General features: G+C 42.5%; 1 protein-coding gene across 2 annotated transcripts; it reads left to right on the top strand.

Annotated features, from left to right (window-relative positions):
* The first annotated feature begins 801 nt into the window (after positions 1–801).
* On the top strand, positions 802–22,657 carry LOC119499997 (TSC22 domain family protein 1-like). 2 transcript variants are annotated; one of them, XM_037789336.1, is made up of 2 exons: positions 802–4,347; positions 21,849–22,657. In XM_037789336.1, exons 1-2 carry the CDS (start codon positions 1,763–1,765, stop codon positions 22,135–22,137), a joined length of 2,874 nt encoding a protein of 957 aa, XP_037645264.1. In that variant the 5' UTR covers positions 802–1,762; the 3' UTR covers positions 22,138–22,657. The 2 variants fall into 2 exon arrangements, with proteins under 2 accessions (XP_037645264.1, XP_037645265.1); XM_037789337.1 differs by lacking the exon at positions 21,849–22,657 and adding an exon at positions 16,725–16,914 and having other exon boundaries at positions 804–4,347.
* Positions 22,658–23,070: the final 413 nt, after the last annotated feature.

Raw genomic sequence — 23,070 nt, 5'->3', positions numbered from 1 at the left:
AAAAGTAAGATTTTCATGTCTTTTATATTATATAGCAGGTTTAAGTGCTTTATAAATACTGTGAAAGTATCGAAGCGCTCAATATACAGAGAAATACACACAGCCCGTATTCAGAAATTGTGCGTTTGAAACAGGCTGTCAGGGTTTCAGTCCATTTGTGATGTCACAAATATACAATCTTTAGACCATTACACGATTTTAAACGTAAACATTCTAAATGTGCCCCAGTTTATTCCTGGTTGCAGTGTATGTTAATGTCATCAGCTGACAGGAAATACACATGGACCCAAACTGTTGCCAGGCAACGCAATTCTGTTGCAATTCCGTTGAAATGCACTAAAACGGAGCGTTTCAGACAGAGGGTAAATACAGGTATATTCAGGCCGTCAGTATAAGGAAAATAAAGTGTTTTTTTGACATTACAGTATGTAAACATGTTCTAGTAGAAACACAAAATACAAGTATGAACCTGAAAATGAGCATAATATGGGACCTTTAAGATAAAAAAACAAAACAAGATTTTGCTCTTATATATAAGTAATAATATATAATATATTATTATAGTAATATATAATAATAATAAGTATATACAGATAAGTAAAGTTAAATTAAGATACAAATTTAGACATTGCAGTTAAAAATATGTATCTATCAATCAATCAATCTATCTATCTATCTATCTATCTATCTATCTATCTATCTATCTATCTATCTATCTATCTATCTATCTAGAGTTACATTGAAGAAGCATTACACATACTGGTATTTAAGGGAGTGTCCTCTCCTCGGCTCTTTCCGGCTCTTTCCGTCCGTGTTGACGTCAGGTTCGTCACCGCCTCTCCTCTCCTCGGCTCTTTCCGGCTCTTTCCGTCCGTGTTGATGTCGGGTTCGTCCCCGCCTCTCCTCCCAGACTGCTTTATGTCTGGCAGCAGAGACCATGCGCGGTCGCCATATTATCCGGAGCACCCCTCCCCTCTCAGTAACCGTCACACAGCTACACACACACACAGAGAGCGCCACACAGCAGCAGCAGCAGCAGCGATGCAGGAGGCTACATACTGAACTACCGCTGGGGATGAACCACCAGTGATACAGCAAAACCCAACAGCACCAACGAGGCATCCGAGTGGGATGGATTAAACCTTTTATTCAACTCCTTATAAGGGTGTTTTACATCGCTGTGCACCGGATGGAAGGTTGCTCGTTTTAAATTTAAATTTCTAACTGACGAAATTCAGCCGTTAAAAACGTCTCGTCTGTTATAAGCTAGCCGGTGATGGAGACTGGCAGCTAGCTAGCTAGCTAACTGACGTTACTCCTCCTGTCAGGCTAGCATCTACAGCTAACTTACTTAGCAGCATCTAAAGCTAACTTACTTAGCAGCTATTCTGCTATTTAGTGCGTTTATCATTTAGAAAAACATACAAAATGTTAGCTTGTGCTTAATTAAAGACACCAACTGGTAGTTAGCCGGTGAATTAGCAGCTATCAGCTGTTGCTAAGCTACTCAACCAACGGTTACTAGCTTCTGTTGCTAAGCTACTCAACCAACGGTTACTAGCTTCTGTTGCCTCGCTAACGGCTACTGTCTGACACCCGGAGAATCGTGTGTGTGAGGATGCTTGTGTAAATATTGGCAACAACTTTTGCCTGAATATTTTGATTTTTTTGTTGATCGTAGTTGAGTCAAAACGGCGCCGTTAACGAACTGCAACCGTATTGCGTACTGTCAGAGACCAACTACCCCCCGGATCCTCCCGAAATGCATCATCAGGACCCCGCAGGAGACTCTGGCAGCAGTGTTAGGAAGATGGCGCACCCGGTTGTCTTCCACAGGAGGGGTAGCAGCAACAACACCAGTGGCTCCACGGTGTCAACACCGGTGGTCAATAACAGCCACGTCCCTGCTGATGATTACCAACCCTCCCTGTTGATCCAGTGCCAACCTCCTGCTGGTTCATCCTCCCCAGGTCCCCATCACATCCCACCACCCCAAAGCCTGAATCTGCAGCCCACACAGTCAACTGGAGCTCAGATAAAGAAGAAGAGTGGCTTCCAGATCACAAGTGTGACCCCAGCGCAGATATCTGTGAGCACCAACAACAGTATTGCAGAGGACACAGAGAGCTATGATGACCTGGACGAGTCCCACACTGAGGATCTGTCTTCTTCTGAAATCCTGGATGTGTCCCTGTCCCGAGCCAACGACATCGTGGGAGCAGAGAGGAGCTCTTCGGAGGAGACGTTGAATAACTTCCACGAGGCGGAGACCCCTGGAGCTGCCTCCCCCAACCAGCCTTCGCACCCCCATGCCCTGAACCAGCCCGGTGGTGGCATGGTGAATGGGACTGTGCACCTTCACCATCACCCTAACCATGCCTACCCGCTGTCCTCTGGGCCTGGGAGCACCCCACCTGTCCTCAACTCTGGAGCTTTACCTTGTGTCACCCAGAAAATGCCTTCTAACGTGGCGGTCCCTCAAGAGAATGTTTCCCAGGCTGCCCCTCCGCCCGTGGGGGTTGCGGCCCCGGGATCTGTCCCTGGAATGCACAGCGCTGCTACGGGCACTACAGTTAGCATAGTTAATCCCCAGACCAGCACTGTTAGTAATGTGAATATGTTGAGCTCTGCCAACGTGCCTGCGAGAGGGGGGATCAGCATGAGTGCTAGCAGTAGCAGTGGTGGCTTTCCTCTCAATGTGATGAGCAGCAGTGGGGGGAGCGGTGGTGCTGTTGCAGCCGGGGGTAACCTTATAACCACCGCTAATGTCAGCATGATCCAGCAACACCAAAACATCAACTCCATGACTGCTCCGACTACTGCTGCTGTCAGTGCCTCTGGAGGGATCTCCGGTGGGATCCAGGGAAGAGTTGGATCTGCTGTGCTGCCACCTGTCACCGCTGTGGCCACAGCCCCCGTACAATCCGCTCCTACCCCAGCTCCAGCCCCTGCTGTAGCTACCACCAGTTCTCGCTTCAGGGTGGTGAAGTTGGACTCTAGCTCTGAACCCTTTAAGAAGGGCAGATGGACATGCACTGAATTCTATGACAAGGAGACGCCGGCCTCTGCTCCCAGCTCCTCGACATCCGACGCCGGGTCTCTCAGCATGCGTCAGTTTGTCTCTGAGAGCTTCGCTGGGCCCTCAGAGCGGGAAAGCACAAGTGGTAGTTCTGTGAGTAGCACTATGAGTACATTGAGCCATTATACTGAGAGTGTGTGCAGTGGAGAGGCTGGGGGACCCCTGGTGCCCCAGCATACCCAGGATTACGCCTCCCCTCCTCTGGGCTTTCAAGGAATCCTCCCCAGTGGCTTAAGCATGTCCCAATCTCACATGCACCCCCAGGATGTTACCCATTCACATGTGAAGACTACTGTGGGCCCCTCGGCTCCCGCTAACATTCATCAGCCTGCCTCCATGCCAGGCCACCAGACCGCCAGTGGTCTCCCTGCGTCAGCTTTACCCCATCAGCAGCTCACTTACGCCCAGGCAGTTGCTAATCAATCCTCAGGCTCCACACAGGGCCTAGTGGGTGTTCAGCAGCAGCAGGTAGGCTATGCCACTATGCCACAGCAACAACCTGCTAACCCCCAAGCAGCCGCAGTGCAGGTGAGGCCACCTGAGTACACCCATCCACACCAAGGGATCCCCCAGGCTTCTCAACCTCTGTCCACCCAAGCTGGATCAGCTCCCTCTGGATCAGCTATGCAGATGATGGGAGGCCCGCAGCAGTCGCAGGCACTCCTTCATACACAGCCCCAGCAGCCCTCCAACCTTCAGGCCACCACCTCTAGTATGCCCCCTCATGTTGGAGCACCAGGTCTTGGCCAGCAGCCTCAGAGCCACCCAGGCCATCTGGATTGCCAGCAGCAGAAGCCACAGTCCCTTCCAACGCAAATCCAAAACCAGGGCCTGGGCGCCCAGCTGCCCGCGACAGTCCACCAGAGTCAAGTGTCTGCACCGAGCGTGCCTCCTCCCAACCCTCAAAGCGTTCCCCAGGCCCAGCCTCAAGCCCACAACACTGGGAATACTGGTAGGATGCACCCACAGGGTGCTCCACAGAGCCAGCTGTCCCAGGACCACAGCAGCGCTCTGGCCCTGGCTCACGCAGCCCAGGCCAGCGCCCTCTACGCCAGTCTGCCCACCTTCACCACCACTCAGCTGCAGGACGCCCAGCGGCTGCTCCTCCAGCACCAGTCGGCTTTGTTGGGGCTGCCCAAGCTGTCTGGAGGGGATGTTGGATTTGGATCCGGCACTGGCCAGGGTCAAGAAGCTGAGGGCAATGCCGCCGTCGCCAGTGCCTTAACTGCATCAGCTGGTCTCAAAACTGTTGATGGAGAGGACGATGGGTAAGATATTCTATTTTCTTACTTTTATTGTTTATATTTATTTGATTATTATCAATTACTGAGAGATGCTTCCTGTTAAATGTGTGTTTGTAGCCCAACTCTGCATTCAGAGTCCGTTTGAAGCTGGATGATTTCACCAGTTGCTGTGGCAGCTGTGAGGGAAGAAAAGTGTTATTGTTTTCCTGGATAGCTAGCAGACAGTTGCCAGGCTGCCACATTCTGTCCATCCTCCGTCAGGGGGACACAGCGCAGGGCTCGGCTGGACGTGACACCTCTTGTCTTTATCAAGTGGCTGCAGTGATTCGACATTTTACCCAGCTTGCTTGAATCCTGACTGTCTGTCTGCCTTACAGGGCACAATTTCTGCTGGGTGCACAGTTCGCCGTACACACTCTCTCAGCACATTTGTTGTTGAAAAGCAGGAGACAAGGCGGAAGTTATTTATTTAGAGATAGAAATGAACTAAATAGTCTAAATTCTACCGATGAAACAAACCATAAGACAATATTTATTTTGTTTTACTGCCCATCTCCTAAAGCTGGGCTTAGAAATACTCTTTCCAGGGTTTCTACGCAGTATGGAGAAGCATGGAATCGGATTTTAGTCATTTCCAGGTCTCTATAAGTATGGAAAAAGTATTTTTGGGTCCAATGTTGTAGTAGTTGTAGTACCACCGTTTGGACTCTATGTAAAATTTGCTTCACAGCCCGGTGCTCTTCCTGGGGGCTTGATATGAACGTACACTCCTACGAAGAGCTGCCTCTTCACCTGTACGTCACAACCTGCAAAACGGCTCTGTGCCAGGTGCAAGATGTTTAACATTTATCACAACGTCTGATTTTTCATACCATATTTTGACACCCGAGTAGTCTGAAAATTTGGGTCTGGAAAAGTAAGGAATTTTGAAATGGAAAATTGTGTCGATCTCTCTACCTTTCGATGACCTCATGAGGAGGTGACGGTGGTTTACTTGTTGACGTGAAGCGCAGTAGTCCTTTTCTTTCTCTAAAAGCTTATTGATTTTATTAAGAGCTCTCTCTATACTCACTATCTCTCTTTGTCCTCCATCTCTCTTTGACACTCCTCCTCCAGTCGTTACAGTTTGCTAGTGATTTATGAACCAGCTGAAAGTCCAGAGGAATGTCCTCACAACAATAAGTTTGAACAAAGAACTGATTTTAGGTTACACAGGAATTTTAATCACAGCAGCGACAGCAGCAGCAGCATCAGGAAATTACACACATTTCAGTCACTCTTACAATCTTAGGGCTCTGAAAATGTTATTACCTCAGATTTTAGGTGCATAGAGATGAGTTGATTACTAGACTGGGAACGTAGAGGTTAACATGGATGCTAGTTTTGTTCCAGTCTGTCTTTATGGGCCCGTTAGATGGATACTGGAGGATGGCTACTGTTATCACATGATGTTTAACTCTGAGGAATGTGAAATCTATGGGGATCAGGTGGATTATTGTCTTTGATGATAAGTAGCATTTGGGTGAAAGCAAAGCTCTTGTTTCAAATGAGAAGATTGTCTCTGTGAATTAGGCTCACGGTTAATTTCTCTGTAGTTGACCTGCTGTCACACGAACGCAAGTAGGTTGACTTGTCTGTTTCTTTACTAATGGATAGCTGGAACTGGATATTTCTTTCTCCGTTCTTAACCAACGAACCTCCATTGACAAAAAAAAGACAGCCCAGCTTCATCAGCTGATACAAACAAACACTCTCATGCACACTTACAAAGACCACAAACTAGATGTCCTAAAATGTCTTGTTTTTTCCACAACTCAAAGATATTCAGTTTACTGTCATAGAGGAGTAAAGAAACCATAAAATAATCACATTAAAGAAGCTGGAATCAGAGAAATTTCTTAAAAAAATTACTCAAACCGATTAATCGATTATCAAAATAGTTGGTGAACAATTTAATAGTTGACAAGTAATCGATTAATCATTGCAACTCTAGATCGGAGCATACATTTAGAAAAACAAACCGCTCTACAGGATTATGTGTACATTAAAATAAAATTCTAAACCTAATAGAATGTTATTTTTCAGAAAAAAACTGCTCAACATGAATAAGATCATACTGAGCCCCGACAGAGCTTTTCAGCAGCTGATTAGCTCGTCTAACCATCGTTCAGGTCAAGCTACTTTTCAGTAACTGCTCCACTGATCAGTGCTTGGGGTCCTTGAGTTGTGTATGTTGTAGCGTATATAGTCCACCTTGTGCTTAAGGTTTCTGATTCATGAGGCAGTGTATGTTTATTGTTCGTTATTGTAAACAGCATTTATTCAAGTGTGAGCGTTCATTTTGGGGCTGTCCTCAACCAAAGAAAGTTTAATAACACTTGTGCGATTTTGTCGACTAATCGATTAGTTGATTTAATCGGCATTCGTAAAACTGAGTTTCTCCACAAAGAATCACACAAAAGTACCATTTTAAATCTTCTGTTTAGCAGAGATGTGCTCATAAGTTTCTTGGAATGTTCCTTGGATTGCACTAAAAGTTGAAGTCCAGTATCATTATATCATTGCCTTAAATCACATAGTTGTAACATAGGATCGACTGGTATTGAGTACTTTCACTGTCTTGCTGAAAATGCTGGTATTTTTTTGCGAGGAGAGGCAGTAAAGTATAAGCGATTGCACCTTTTAAAGTCACTTTTAATGGAAGCATTTCAAAGACCCGGGACCTTTTTCCTTTGTGTATTAATTGCAGAGGAGCCAGTCCCGCTCATAAAAGCTGATTTGTTCTCTGTCTGCAGGGGATGTGTTCTGGCTATGGGTCTGTGTGCCATGTCTATGGTCTGCTGTGTGGCTCCTGTCAACATATTTCGGGTTTTTATGTGCGGGATGACCCTGCCCTCATAAATCAACTCCTAAGGCACGGCTGTAAAACGCCAGGGTCTCTTTAGAGAGGCAGCGTATTTTGTCTAAGTGTGTGTGAGTGTGTTTGAATGAGGGAGGGTGTCAATTGTGCATTTGCTCTATATCTGCACTGAAAAATCATTAATGGAATATTTTGAAGATGGGTGGGGGTGGTCTGTATATATGTGTGTGTGTGTGTGGGGAGGCTGCTGCTTATTGACTGCTGGCATTTATAGGCTCATTCATGGTAAAACAGGGATTAAAAAGGGTGCCGCATGTTTAATGGCATGAGAACCATGCGAGAGCAGGTGAGAGCAGGTATTCTAATGTGATCATATGCAGGTTTCTACATAAATTACTCTTTATATGTGAGGATGGTGGGTTTTGTGCTGTTAAGACTGTGTGTGGATGTGTGTGTGCGCTCATGTCCTGTAGTTTAGGCCTCGTTTCAACCCTTAGGATGGTACCATGGATGTATAAAGAGAAGTGGATATAGCGTTTGAGGCGGGGCCCCATTCATTTACAACTTTTAGGACCTAATGATTTAAATTAGGGCTATTTAAGTGTTCGTACTGGGAAGTTGATTTTCCTGAATAAAAAGTTGAGCTGAGTTACAGACGTCTCTTTCCCCATGTAAGTCTATGGGGAAAAAGCCCAATGACATCACTTGACGGACCCGGATGTTGTAATTCCACCGGCCACCATGTAAAATTAGCACTCTTCCCAGGGGCTTGGGTAGGACCTGGGCTGGGTGTATGACCGAAGTTATGGTTTATCTTAAATGCATGGTCTTATTTTCTGTTGTGAAAATTACCCGCACCTTTGCCTCTTCCTCCCCACCACCGGGAGGCTGCTTCGCCGGGAATAAAGCGTGCGGCAGCTCTGGGAGAAGGAAACCCCCGTTAGCAGTTACCTCAAATTCAACCAGTGCAAACACCAGTATACCGGGGGTCTGATCCCAGGGGATAGCCTCGACTCCCCACCGGATCAGCAAACTTTCTGTTGCTGCCATTACACAGATTAAACCCAGTGCTCTACCAGCCCGCTTTGACTCCCGGCGCTGGGGTTTGTGCTGGCTGAATTCAAGTTGCTGCGGTCGCTGACTGGGGGTCCGTTTTCTGCTAGTCTCAGACGTCAAAAGCATTCAACATCAATATTGTGTTGAATATTAGAAGTTTATGCGGTTGTTCTTCTGACTGAAAAGAGCCCTTTGTTTAAAAAACTCACAAGGGGTTGCATTGGTTTTCCTTCAGCTACCGTGAATGTAGACTTAAATGTTTTTGATTGGCCAACACGGTGTCAATGGTGATGCATTGCAGCAAAAGTTGAGCCAGGTGCAACTTTTTGGCCAAACTAGCCTGCATCTTTTTTTGCTGAAGCCCCTGCTGTGCCAATGCAAAGGTCTCATTGAAATCAATGAGGAGTGTGTGTGTGTGTGTGTTTGTGTTTGACAGTGTGAAGGCTCAGGGGAATGTGGCTGTGGCTGGCAACGTGATGCTATCTCTGCTGCTGGCTATTTTGATGTAATCTTCCCGCTGGCAGTGCAGGGAGCCAGTGTGTGCTGCTGGGCCTGTTGCTCTTTGTGCGGAGATCAACCAGATACCCCAAATTCACAGCACACAGAGGAAGTGACCCGACCTGACCCAACCCAACTCAGTCAGGTCTACTAGCGCTCGTAGAGACCGCTGAGGACACAGCAGACTGGACCAGATGTAACCAGACTGGGAAGAGTGGTGCACCAGTGTTCCAGCTCTGATAAATCTCACCATTGTGCCTCTCCACTGTTTCTTCCATTAGTGTCCGCTCTGTAGATGGTCTAGTATGAGAATTAGCTTGGGTTGAAGGTTATACCAAAGACATTGACAAAGCAGATGTCCAGTCTGTCGTTCTACAGTGGGTCTTAGATAAAAGAGATGTTCCAAACATCCTGGATTGTTTGTCATTTCAGAGCAGATTTTCTTTAATGGCTGAACATCATCCAATTTGATTATTTTCTTCTTTAAAAACAAAAGTAAAACTAAAATTCTTTAAGGTTCCTGAGAACAATAATTTCAAGTGTTACAGGTTTCACGTTACCTTACGAGGCAGCTGGATTCGTAAGCTTGCGCGAATCGTGCAAGAATCCAGAGAGAACAGTTACCGCGGTGTTGCCAAATCTCTACCAGTCAACTATTATTGCCAACTATTTTGATAATCAATTAATCACTCTTTTTTATTTAAAGAAAAAATGTCAAAATTCTCTGATTACAGCTTCTTAAATGTGAATATATTCTGGTTTCTTTACTCCTCTATGACAGTAAACTGAATATCTTTGAGTTGTGGACAAAACAAGACATTTGAGGACATCATCTTGGGCTTTTTGAAACACTGATTGACATTTTATAGACCAAACAACTAATCGATTAATTGAGAGAATGATTACAAATGATTCCTGATTTAGAGCAATCCTTTTGTAAAGCCATTTCATCAAGCCTTACACATATTGAGATGTTGTTTTTTTGGCCATATTTCCCAGATAATTGTGCAAAATTGAGCTGGAAATGAGCCATGGACTTAAGCTGTGAGAATCGTTTACTAATCTCATGACAAACTCTCAATCAGTTATTTTTTTGGAGCAAATTCACCAATATTTGTGGCAGTGTTCGGCTGTTGCCTTTTTTTTTATAAAGAGCTCTGGCTTGTCCACAGTTGCACTAAAAGAGTTTCACTAAATGTAAACAGCATTTGTTGTTTGTTATGCTGCTGACACCTCCCCCATCCCCACCACATAGACCGAGCCAGAGAGCACCAGAACACAGCAGAGCAGCAACATGCTGTGTACCAGAGAGAGAGAGGGAGAGAGAGAGAGAGGGAGGTCTCACTACTGAGTATTTACTATGTCTTTCTAAGCCCAGCGGTGAAAGCATGAATGGCAGAATGAAACCAAACTAGGAGATTGTGAGCAGTTTACTGTGTGTTAATTCAAACCACTCGTATGTGGATATCTCCCTATAAATCACCTCACGTCTTTGTCCGGTGCTTATCTGTATGCTTTGTGCAGCTGCGTCATTGATTTCATTTTGTCTCTCTCTCTGCCTCCTTCTTTTTTCAGATGGTTTATTTTTCCATCAATAAACAGGATTGTTTCACTTAAGAGTGCGGTGGGGGGAACTAATGGGCTGTAATGGATGATAATGGATTGTGTTTTTAGCCTGCCTTTCATCTATGGGAAAACTGCCCTCCCACCCCTGAACACACACACACACACACACACACACACACACACACACACACACACACACACACACAAACTCATCGTCACGATCGTCTAACCTTGTCGGAAAAACTGCTTCTGTTGTTTTCATTTTGGTCCTATTTGTACGGGCAAAAGCAGTTGGATTGCTGCATGAACTATTATTTGTTTATCTATTTATCGTCTTTCCACTGAACGGGTCTTTAGTGCATCAAAATCAATAGTCTCACTCATAATGGGTTGTCCTGTTGGGTTCATGAGAGGTCCAATGTGTGAATATCTTTGCAGTTTGTAGACTGCAAAGAGAAAGTATTAACCAAAATGCACGTTTGATTGTCGTGCTGATTCTCTTCTTTATTAGTTCAGGAGAACAGACAGACTAGACACTACTACTCCCTGGTAGGTCGTTTGGCCCAGTGCTCGATGCTTTACAGCATTTTACAGCAACATTGTCAAGTTTTGGCACTCAAGCTAACAGCGATAAGCCAATATAGCTTTTGGGATCTATATAATAAATGTATTTTGTGGTTTTTAATCAAGTGTCCTACAGTACTTCCCTGATACCCACCAGCTTCATTTATATGGCAACAATAGAAATTGTGCTCATGAGAGAGAGACATAGGCATAGTTTTTTTTTTTCCTTAACTCTAGTACAAGGATTAAAACTAGAGATGCACCGATAACTACACAGATAACGGATATAGATACGGTCATAGTCAAGTCAGCACACTGACACACTGACAGCTGTTGTTGCCTGTTGGGCTTGAGTTTGCCATGTTATGATTTGAGCATATTTTTTATGCTAAATGCAGTACCTGTGAGGGTTTCTGGACAATATTTGTCATTGTTTTGTGATGTTAATTGATTTCCAGAAATAAATACATACATACATTTGCATAAAGCAAGCATATTTGCCCACTCCCATGTTGATAAGAGTATTAGATACTTGACAAATCTCCCTTTAAGGTACATTTTGAACAGATACAAATTTATTTAATATGCGATTAATCGAGATTAACTATAGACAATCATGCGATTAAATATATTAATTGACAGCCCTAATTAATTTGTTACAATTTGTTTTAGAAAGTTAGGAAAGCGATGTTTAAGTCGAGCCTGATGTTGCCTCACACATAAAAGAATGATCCCAGTCACTTCCACACAGTGAGGCACACAGCTTATTTATTAAACACTGGCATCTGATTGGTACTCGATATCAGCCGATACCCAAAGCCCAGGTATCACTATCGGGCCTGAAAAGCTTGAATCGGTGCATCCCTAATTAACGCAGGAATGACCAAAGACCCTTGAGAAATTAGTGCTTGCATGTTAACATGGGGTTTTGTATAGTGAAATAGGCATAGGCATGTGGGAGACACTTGCTGGAGCAACTGTATTGTTGTAACATGCTGTATTAAAGGTACTTAGTATTCAGAGCTCTCATCATTTCTTGGAGAAGCCGGCTTATTGACCAGAAAGATGAAGGAGGAGCGATTATTCTGTGGTAATAGAGACCTCATGTTACCTACAACATGTGTGGCATAACATTTGTGTAATGTGTGACACTATGAAGTGGTGTTGATGGAGGTTTCATGTTCAGCCTCTCATTTTTTATTATTTTTAAGCTTTAGTGGGCTGCCACTGTCATCCCCCTAAACATGCAGGCAATGTGCTGAATCATGGCCGGCATTCCTGTGGCCCGAACACTGTCCAGTCAGCTCCAGGAATCACACACACTCATACACACTCATACACACACTCTCACACACTCACACGCACACTCACACACACTCACACACACTCTCACACACACACTCACAAATAGAGAGAAAACAGTGGATGACTTTGCTATCGGCGTACACATTCCTGTTTTTTTTTTCTCTCCTGCATGTTGCATGTCTTTCATACCGTTTCTTCTGTTTCTCTCTCAATTTGGTTATATATATATATATATATATACAGTATACATTCATTAAATAGTAATCGTTGATTTTAACACTTGATTATTATCATGCCATAGATGTTGTGACTACATGAGAGAGGGCGAGAAATCAGCTAGGACTGCAACAAGTTAGATAGTTTTGACCAAATACCTCGATATCGATATTTTAAAAATATTTAAACATAATAGATAATCAATATATTTGCTGATTAATTTTCTGTCGATTGACTAATCGATTAATTGACTTATGTTCCAGCTCCAGAATCAACGCTCTACATGTCAAAAAGGCAGAACAAATTGCACCAATTGATCCTACATTGCAGTCTGGTAACTGCAAAGTAGGGCTGGACGTTACAGCCAAAATCTGTCACGATATACTGTAGGTCATTTCATATCTCGATAACGATATATATCACAATATAGCATTTTTCCTGGTAATTCAATAAATAAATAGTCTATATGAAATAACCACATGGTAAAGGCTATTTTTGTATACTCCTGTGTGAATTAAATACTTGAAAAATAACAAATACTGAGTCTTTTGTCATCTTAAGAACTTGAGTGCAAAATGAAGAGTTTTAAGTGGAATTAAGACAAAAAAATAAATAAATATCAGCCTAGCCTATATCGTGATAGAAACGGCACAGAAAAATATATATGACATTTTTATATCGTTTTGGAGATATATATCATATTGCCGAGCCCTACTGCAAAGAAGTGCAGAGAGGTTCAGAAGGACGAATACCAGCAGACAAATGTTGTGAAACTAAAAAATCAACTTGCAGCAACTGTTTCCAAAACCTTTTGGATAGATAGATGAAACATGCTCCCAGTCATTTAAAGGAATAGTTTGACATTTAAGGAAATGCACTTTGACATGAGAAGATCAAGACCAAGCTGCAGTTGGGACAGGGTTAGCCTAGCTTAGCAAAAAGACAGGACGCAGAGGGAAACGGCTAGTCTGGCTTTTAGGATGTAACGATTTTGAAAAAAAAAATCTAATTGTGATTATTTTTACTTATATTGCAATTGCAATATTAGAGGGAATAATAATTTTTACACCATTCTCATTTTCATTGAAATACATTAAAATGTATATGACAGTATTTCATTTAAAATGGTATTTTGACACATATTTCGCCTTAAATATTGCGCCTCCTGTGATTTGGAAATTGCAGAAGGCCATATTGCTATTTCGATAAAATTTAAACTAAAGGTGCAACCTTTATATTATAACCGGTCTGATGATCGTCATGCAGTGTCACAGGCAACTGTTGATGTACTGTATGTGCTCTGGTTGTTGGGAGTCTCCTAGTTTCAGCCTCTCTGCCCTCGGCTACGGTGACGTGAGAGCCCTATCCAGTGAGTGTCTTTTCCCATAGGGGTTGATATTCATTCACTCTTGCTTTGTGTGAGCTAATCCCCTTCTCTATGCTCTGTGGCTGAATGAGGAAGGCTGCTGGAGGGAGGGGGTGTAGTTTTTTATCTTTTTCCCTCAATAGTCTAGCCAGCTGCTTCTCTTAATAGCATGAATTAAGCTCTTAGACACTTAGCTCCTCATCACGTGTGTGTCCGGTACTTTAATGTCTGTACTCTACTCGTTTCCTATATATTTAAATTGATTCATGCAGCCCACACAAGTATGCTTGCTCATGCGGTGTGGTTTGTGTGAGCTGGACACACACACTGTTTTTTGAAATAACTTTTCATCTTTTTTAATTTAATCTAGTTTTGAAGCAGATTGTGTATGGTCTCTATTGGCACAGTCACCGTAGCATTGATGCCATCTATAGTCTTCCTGCAAACTATCTTCAGCTCTGTAAATAGTGCTGTACTCCCCCCTGCTGGATGGCAAGCTGTGATCTGCCTACATACCCCAGGCTCATCATGTGTATGTGGGTCTTGTGAATGCTGTTTTTAGGCTTAAAAACACCACATTTGTGTTAACATTGACTGGTCAAATGACAGAAGGAGAGAGCTGAAGTACCACTGCTGGGAATGCTCTACTTCAGTCCTTGATGCTGCTTGGACTTGGAAAAAGAGATTTTAATCTCAGTGGACTTCCTGGTTAAATAAATGTTAAATAAATAATCATATTGGACATTTTCTCAATCCTATCAGAATGTCTTTTTCACAGCTTTAAAGTAGCCATTGGTAATTATTAAATAATCTCTATTTTTCGTGGTGCTGCAGTTGAAAGTGAATCGGTTTGAGAGGGTTTATGCTTTCATGTGCTTCAACTTGACTTGAGGATCAGTCATGTGAGAGTTATTTAGGTCACAAAGCAGTTGTTAAAGTCTCATAAATGGCGATGTGAGTCATTATGAAACCACTGGACCAAGGATTGTAGGATGAAAGGAACTCATACGCAGTGTTTAAATCCATTCACAGGAACCAAATTTGAAACAAGAGTAAAAGAAAAACATTTCACAGAACTAATCTCAAAGCAAACTGGAAGGGTGAGTTGAAGAAAGGGAAGGGGGGGGATAGTTGGCCAGTGGGTGGAAATTGGAAGTCAAAGTTGGGATGGATGTCACACCCGAGTTGACCATGTTCCAGTACATCAAGTCGGAAATTTTAATGGAGTTTCCTCCAGCCAGGTTAGCCATTGTTGGCAATAACAGTTGGTAACAACACATTACTCCGGTAATTTGCGCATACAAACACCGTAGCAACATGTCCACAGATAGAAGTTGGACAGCTCTGTGTGTACAACTGATTTAACGAGACAAAAATACGTCAGAAGTCCTAATAAACAGTATATTACTACAGTTTTTTTTTACTGTTTATGCACGGAGCAGCCATCCTGGATTTTGAGGTCGGGGTTGGTGAGGTTCGTCCGAATTTTCGAGTCAGGAAAAAAGTCAGAAAAAAAAAAAAAAAAAAGGTTAATGAGGTTGTTGCCTTTGCATCACCCACTGTCAACAGGGCTAACTAAGCGAAATATTGATGTGATTTCATTGAACATCTGTACTCTGATTAGACAAATTTAATGAGCAGAGCACTGTCAATAACTGGTGTGGAAATCTTGACTTGCAAGTTAAACCTCTGTCTGCTGCGTTGGACTTTCAGAATTAGAAAAACTTTGTTCATTGCAAGGCAAGTCAGAAGTCTGGAGGATTGAATGCTGTTCAGTGCAGTTTATGAGAGGCCACTCTAAGGAGCCTTGGATTAAAAACATGCTACAAGTCCCTCTGGTGGCTAATAAGAAACACTACATGACAGAGAACAATGATGCAATGATTTTAATGGCTTTGCTCAGCCAAGAACTTAATGTTTGGCTTTGTTTAAAGTTTTTTTTCCAAATAAGAAATCACTATTCAAACATGCACTTTATGAGTTCTCTCCAATTTGCAAATGAAGCCAAATATTGCGATCGTTAAGTCCCATTCAAGTGACGAGCACTTCTACGTTATAATTATATGTCACAACAAAGAGAAACAACCATCTTATTTCACTGTTTCTCTTGCAGTAATTTGAGGAGAATAATGGTTTGACAAAGCTGAAGGGCACTAACTTATAAAGTAACTTTGCTTCAGTGAGACAAAATACCAGACAGAGATACAAGCTTCCAGACCTTAATGTGGCTTGTTGAGTCTGAATTTTTTGACATGACAGATAACAAAGGAAAACATACATGGGGTATGGAGGTTGAGATTAATTCTGGCAGAAAGTGAGCACCAGCAGGAATTCAACCCATCAACAGGAGGTCTCTTCAGGTCTATTGGGGAAGTTTTGCTAGTAAAGGCCACCAGGTGGCAGTGTATACCTGCCTAGAAAAAAATATAGTGTAATGATGGAGCATGTTGTCTCACAGTGTTGGTCTGTGATTGACTCAGCAGTTTTTTTTAATGTATATTAGTTGTGTATTTCCAATATAGGAGTAACCTTCAGTGTGACGGGAGTAAGAAAAAAGGCAGAAAACTGCAGTTTCAACTGTCCAAGCTAATTTTCTGCACATGATACAAACAGTAAAGTGCAAATGTGATGTTTCTCTATCAGCAGGGCTGCATAATGTGGCTTCTTGAATATCAAAAACATTCTTTAACAGATAAATACTACTGTATAAGTAACAGTGTGTTCGGCTCAGGATGAATTTTGATGAATCCATATCTGTTATCTGTGTGTTCTCATCAGTTTGTTTAACCAAAATGAAATTTAGATTTTTAATTACAACCCTAAATTGTCATTACCAGTGATAGGCAAGCTTTAGGGTTATTTCTATCAGATGTCCTTCCTGACCCCCAGGTATATTGTCATTAATCTGTTTCTCTTTTTTCTTTCTTTCATGTTTCCCTGTGGCCTATACTACCCGTTTTGCTGTAACAGGTAAGACCTTTTTTGATCCTTTTTTTGTTTTGACTCACTATGATCCAACTTTGAGTGAGGTAAATCAGGTTATAAGAGGACAGCGTAAAGTTGTCCTCCTGTCTGTTGCAGTCAGAATGGCTTCATTGTACTTCAAGTATGTCTACAATGTATGGTTCACTAACATCAGACCGTAAAGAATCTTCCCTGATTAATTGCTTGTATTCAGTTATGAGTGAAGAGAGTGCATGAGGTTGCATCCTATTTAAGGAAGTCCCAGAGACCATAAATCTCCATCGGTCGCTCCTTTTCCTCGACGCAAGTTACAGAAAGCTTCATAAAAATGTTTTACTTCGAATGAGTTACTCTTGAATTGATCTAGAAGATCGCGGTGTGGGATGCGATTACTCTTTCCGCATACAGTTAAACATATTTGTTATTGTATTGGACGTTTCTTGCCACATGTTGGCAAACCTTTCCTCTATTTAACTGCTTGGTAAATCCACCATTTCAAGAGTCTTCTCCTTATCCTTGTTCGTTTGGGTAAGCTCAGACAGCAGTGATCCCGATGTAAACTGATGTAAATAACATACTCTCTAAGGCAGTTTGTAAGAGTGAAGACAGCATTTATGACCAGATATTCCGCTGATCATCTGTACCAAACCAGGCCTGGATTCAAATATCCTGAATATAAGAGCAGAAATACCCCGAGAAGGATCGCCTCAGTGAAAGTGGCATGATGATTGTGAGACGGTCTGTGTTTGTTGTATACTGCCTGACTGTAAAGCCGTGCAGGAACCAGCAGTATGTGTGTTTGCAGCTAAGCTGTGCTTTTGATAGCTCTGCTGTCGTCAGAGATTTAGGCCGTGACGGTGGAGTCATCGATAGTTAATCCACTCATTGCTCTGTCCTCTTCTCGTCACTTGTAATCTGGCATGAGTGTGAAAACACACTCACACATACAAACACTAATGAGAAGGCAGGGAAATGGATCTGAGCTAGTCGCCTAATTGTTCCAGAGTTATTGATTTGATGAACTCTCTGTGACCTGTTTCAACAGCTTGATTTAAAAAGCAAAGAAAACCAAACAGAACCATGATTCTTATTCTTTTCTCTAGGAATTCAATTAATGTCATAAATAAGGATTCTGTTGGCCTGCAGTTACCAAAGATGATTCATGAAATAGGTTTGCTTTGACGCAACCTAAAAATGCTTGGTATTCAGAGATGTTTGGAAAGGCTATGATCAATGACTGATCAATTCTGCCGCACCCTGATCCACCAGCCCAGATTAGAATAGAGCAGAGCAAAGCAAACTACTTGCCAGGATCATGTATTTTTAGAGGTGTGCAACAGACAGAGAAGAGAAAAATGGAAAAAAGTTGAGGAAGAATACAGGGAACTTTGCAATTGAGCCACTTCATAGCAATGCACCTGAATATTTTTACCAGTTTGTTTTGCATATTAACAGCTTTATCTTTCCATTTACAGCAGCAGAGCTGTAGTGAAAACTATTCTGTTCACCGCAGTGAAAGATTTGACAAGTTGTTGAATATGACATCAGTGTCAGTAGACACTTTGAGGATTAGTTTTAATAGCTTTGCATGAAAAGTGAGCTTGGTGCATAGACTGCAAGTGGAAGTATAGTCACCGTGACATCACCCATTGGTTTGTGGACTGCCGTTTTTTTTAAGCCTTGAGTTTGGCATTTTGCCCGTCGCCTTATTGTTTTTTTGCAACCAGAACTAAATTGAACGCTGAATAAGACGTTTTCTTAGGCGACAAAATGTTAATATTCACTTTCATGACCTGAAAAACACGCTGTGAAAGGGTTAATGGTGAAAGCCAATAATGCGTACAACGCCATGGTAGCAACCTGTCAATCACAAGGTAGCCACGCCCTAAAGCATACCCTGCTTTATGGTCTATTTGACTTTAAATGGGACCATAATTTACTAAATGAACATCATGCTGTATTGAAGTAGACTTGAAACTAGTGATTGAGACCATAAACTCATGTTTACAATGTTTACTGAGGTAATAAATCAAGTGAGAAGGAGGTTGCCCTCTGGGCTTGGTGACACTTCGGGGGTTAGAGTAGGTACGCATGCTTAAAATATATTGATCTAAAATAGACAAGGTAGACCATTGGTCAGCGTATATCTCATCAGCTCACAGATAGAAACACAGGAGTCCTGCTGATGGTGTTAATCTCGTCAGCCAAAAACATCCATGTTACCAGTGCGTCCACCCACGGTTTGTACTGATTTGGATGAGAGGCCTGCTGATTGTGTCGGAGGGAGGTTTGCTGAGACGTAGACCAAGGCATGAGAGAGAGAGATGAGTCACTTGGTCTTGTGGTTCGGTGGAGTATTAAGAGAAAAGCCTCCCACCAGCCAACACAAACACACTTACAGTATATCACGCTGTTAATTTTAAGGCTATATAGCAGGTGTGTGTGTGTGTGGGGTTTGTTAAGCTTTATGACCCCAGACATCAGTGTGAGAAATCTTTCCTCCTCCATATCACTAAAAGATGATAAGACGCACTAGAAAAAAAATGGAACAGGGAGATAAATGGAAACTGTCATATCTTTGTTTGGACCAAGTTGAGTTTAAGACCAGGAGTGTAAGGACTTTTCATCAATTCCAACAACTTCATACAGGTCAAAGCTGGAAACAAACCCCAGCTGACTTGATAAAGGTTTCTCTGAAAAGCCTGAGGCACAACAGGCATATCTTGTTTTTATTTTAATGTTGGTATCACGATATTCCTCATGACTTTCACATTTCATCCCTCTCTGACGCCACTGAATATATAAACAAAGCTTTGAGGGGTTATTGTGTAACAGAGTTGGGACTATACACATCGAGTTAACTTATTTTCAATTTCAACTAAGTTATATTACAAAGTAGATGTTATCGGAGTCATTAAAAGGAGGAACATGTAATTGTACATATTAAGTTCTTTACACACCGGGGCGTGTCAAATAAACGACACGAAAATCCGAAATACTCGCCGAATATGCAAATATTTTATGTCTAGGGCTTTTATTGTGAAAGGCAAGAACCGAAGGAACGGATCTGGTCTGCGCTGGTTGAAAGGAGTAATAAAGTTTGCCTTCCTGGTTCGGACCAAGGCCTTTTGAAAGAGGCTAGGACACGGTTTTGAGTAGTGGGGTATGATACATGGGGCGTGTAACTGGAGCTGCAGTCATGCGTTGCTATTGGCTCAATTTTGGCAAGTGCAGATCAGATTTTACTGTGCATGTGTTGTACAAAAACCATCAAAAATATGGCGCGTGACATCTCCTCTTTTCACCCTCTGTGGTTCGGACTACGGAGACTTAATCGGTTCAACACAACGTAATTGGTTGATGCCTTAATTCGCAGTGGGAAAGCTCAGAAAATCAACCTGGTTCCAAAAAAAAGTAAGTCGCCTTTTCACGTTCTGTGGGAGAGTACTCATGACAAAAACAACAGTTCGAAAAAATATATTGACGCCTGAATTAATTGCATAAAAAAACGGCCTTTATTCTTGCATTCTGGAGTTCTAGTTAAAGTGCAATGAGACGTAACTACAGCAGAAGTAAAATCCATGATTGAATTGCATTTTGCAGTATTGTACATAATGCAACATCAACCCAAGGCTTGATTAAACCGTTTAAAAACACAGGTTTCTATAAGAAGATATGCACCAGTACATCCACCTTCTAACCCCACAATGGCTCTTCTCTCCTCGTCTTTACCGCGGAGAGTTGGAATCACTTCTATCCTCTGTTGTCTGGACTCGGAGCGCTGTGTGTTCTTTGGCTGCTAATCCTGTTAATGCCAGGTTTCACTCCACATTACTCAAACCTGATGCTCACACACACACTTATGTAACTTGGATCTTCTGTGTGTGATAGAGGGAGAGTTGGTACCTACTCTGAAACAGGTTACTTTTCCTGCCAGTGGGTGTTAAAGTGTCTCAATAAACAATGCAGATGCTATTTATTGAGTAATTTAATACAGATGATTACAGGAATGTTTGAGGACCACACCTGTGTTTGTTTTTGCATGTCAAGCCCATTTGCTGGATGTGATTTGCACAGTTTCCTTGTGTGTAACTGTGCTGAATCATCGTTGGCCAGATAGTTCTGCTGTGGTGTGAATAGCGACAGGATATGTGATCATGTATCTAGGGTGTATTTTGCAAAAATGCACAACCATACATGTCAGTACATTTGAACATTTTTTACACTTTTATTGCAGAAATGTCGACATTTCCTTAATGCACAAATCTGACCCGATGATTAGCTCAATTTAATGGAAATATCAGGTTTGAGAATCAAATTATATATCCGTCTGTCTAATTCATAGACTGTAGATAAAGATGGACGACATGACAGCTCCCCAAAAGAGAAGCCAAAACATATCGATCGCCCCCTGGTGGCTGGCTGCAGTATAGGTCATAAATCCCACCTTCTACATGTTATCAGATGGGACATGGGCCAACTAAAAAGTCTGCGTCAAGTTTGCATCAAATACATTTTGAAAGTTTCTGTCATTTTAGGTAGTTCTCATCACGCTGGTGTATGTTAAAGTGTTAATTTTTCTGATAAGTTTGATTTTAATTACTTATTCGATGCAATAAAATGGGGATGAAACGTCATGATTGACAGCTGCTTTGAGTCGAGGAACCGGAGGCTCGGGAATTGTACGAGAGAGGAGATGTAACTTTTACTCTCCAAAACCGTCACGAGTCTGCGTAGAATGTGTCAATTTGATCATAAATGTAATTCATAGAGATATTGTGGTTAGTTGTTGTGTCTTGCTTGCCAAACGGCTATGGTGGTGCTAATGTAGCAGCTAGGTGGCTCACGCTAACAAGCTGTGGCCGTGCTCGGCTTGTGATTGGCTCGGGCGGGTGTGTGGGCGGGACCTCGATACTGCTGCTCCAGCCCCCCCAATCACTACAGCGCACACTCAAAGTGTCAAGATGGCAGCTCTTGTTTCTGGGATATTTTGGCTTCACTTTAGTACAGTGGGAAGATGTGGAGATGTGTCGTCCATTAATATATATAGTCTATGGTCTAAACACAGTGTGACCAGAAACAAAAAAAATCTACACCAAACCATATTAGAAACATTTCTTTGTCTCTCAGTGTGTCCATGTCTCTTAGAGACAGTACTAATGGTGAGGCGGTGGATCTAGGCCATTCCAGCTCCTGTGTCTCTGGCTGCCTCCCTCTCCCTCCTTCTCTCCCTCTGCCTCTCCCCCAGTGTGTTGAGTATAGAGCGAGCACTAAGGACTTGCTGCTGTCAGCCCAAATGCTCCAACAGCACCTCTCCCTCTTACGTACGGAAGCCAAAATGGCCACTCATCATTCCTCCCTTGCCTCTCTGACTGACTCACTCAGTAGCTCTCTGTCATTCTCCATAGTCAGGGTGTGACTATGGAAAACCCACTGCCAGGGCTTACTGGTAAAGTCTGTGTGTGCTGCTTTCCACTATCAAACTACAGCTCAGCCAAAAGCCTTTACAATTCAACAATTCAATAGGCCTCTTTTTTCATCGCTGGGACATGCCAGGCCTCTTTTATTAACTTGCATTTCCGCTGAAAACACAGCAGATGTGAGTGCAGTTCCTCTTCCTGTGAGTAAGATGCATTTTGCCAAAAAAGCAGAAATTTAACCAGAAACAAAATGCATATATAGGACTTCACTCATCATAATCAAAAGGAGGCCTTTGCATAGCTGTTATAATAAAGCATGTTTGGAAAGCAGTGCTAGTATACTAATAAATCCCTGTGTCATGCTTTTAGCTGTTCTACTGAACCGCCTATTATCTGGTTAGATTGCTTTTCTTGTGCATGAATTTATCATTTGTTAATGTTTGCAATGGTAGATGAAGTGCATTCATATTTGTTTTTAGAAAGTAGGCTTTTGTTTAGTAGATAACATGCACTAATAAATGGCTGGTCAGATTGTGCACTCAACCAGCGAGTGTGTGTGTGTGTGTAGTGTTTTAGATGATGACTTGCTGCAACTATCAAAGCTAGTCTTTGTAGATGTAAAATTAGCGCATGATGCTGCAACTGCATGGCCTGTTTTGCACCTCAAAAGCTGGTTTTGGTGGAAAGTTGGATGGAAATTTCGTCAATTTTTTCATCTGGTTTTCAAAATCAGAAGCTAAGGCTGATGATAGCTCGGCAAGAGGTGTGTTTGTGCACTTGGCTGTTAGAACAGTTTATATTGATGTCTGAGACAACATTTGTGATGTTCTTGTGATTAAAAATACATGGGCCGGACGTGGCCATCGAACAGGCTGGGAGGGGGGGTCTGGGACCGTGTAGTTCCTGGAGCACATCCTCTTTGCATTCTTTAC

Source organism: Sebastes umbrosus, chromosome 13, assembly GCF_015220745.1.
Source record: "Sebastes umbrosus isolate fSebUmb1 chromosome 13, fSebUmb1.pri, whole genome shotgun sequence".
NCBI classification, from domain to species: Eukaryota; Metazoa; Chordata; class Actinopteri; order Perciformes; family Sebastidae; genus Sebastes; species Sebastes umbrosus.
The sequence above is the reverse complement of the archived record's forward strand: the minus strand, read 5'-3'. Positions and strand labels throughout refer to the sequence as shown.

Bases quoted from the DNA above. Each gene is read 5' to 3' on its own strand.
- LOC119499997 (XM_037789336.1), top strand. From the start codon at position 1,763: ATGCATCATCAGGACCCCGCAGGAGACTCTGGCAGCAGTGTTAGGAAG. The intron at 4,348-21,848 runs GTAAGATATTCT...TTTGTCTCTCAG, and splicing joins GTTGATGGAGAGGACGATGG to TGTGTCCATGTCTCTTAGAG.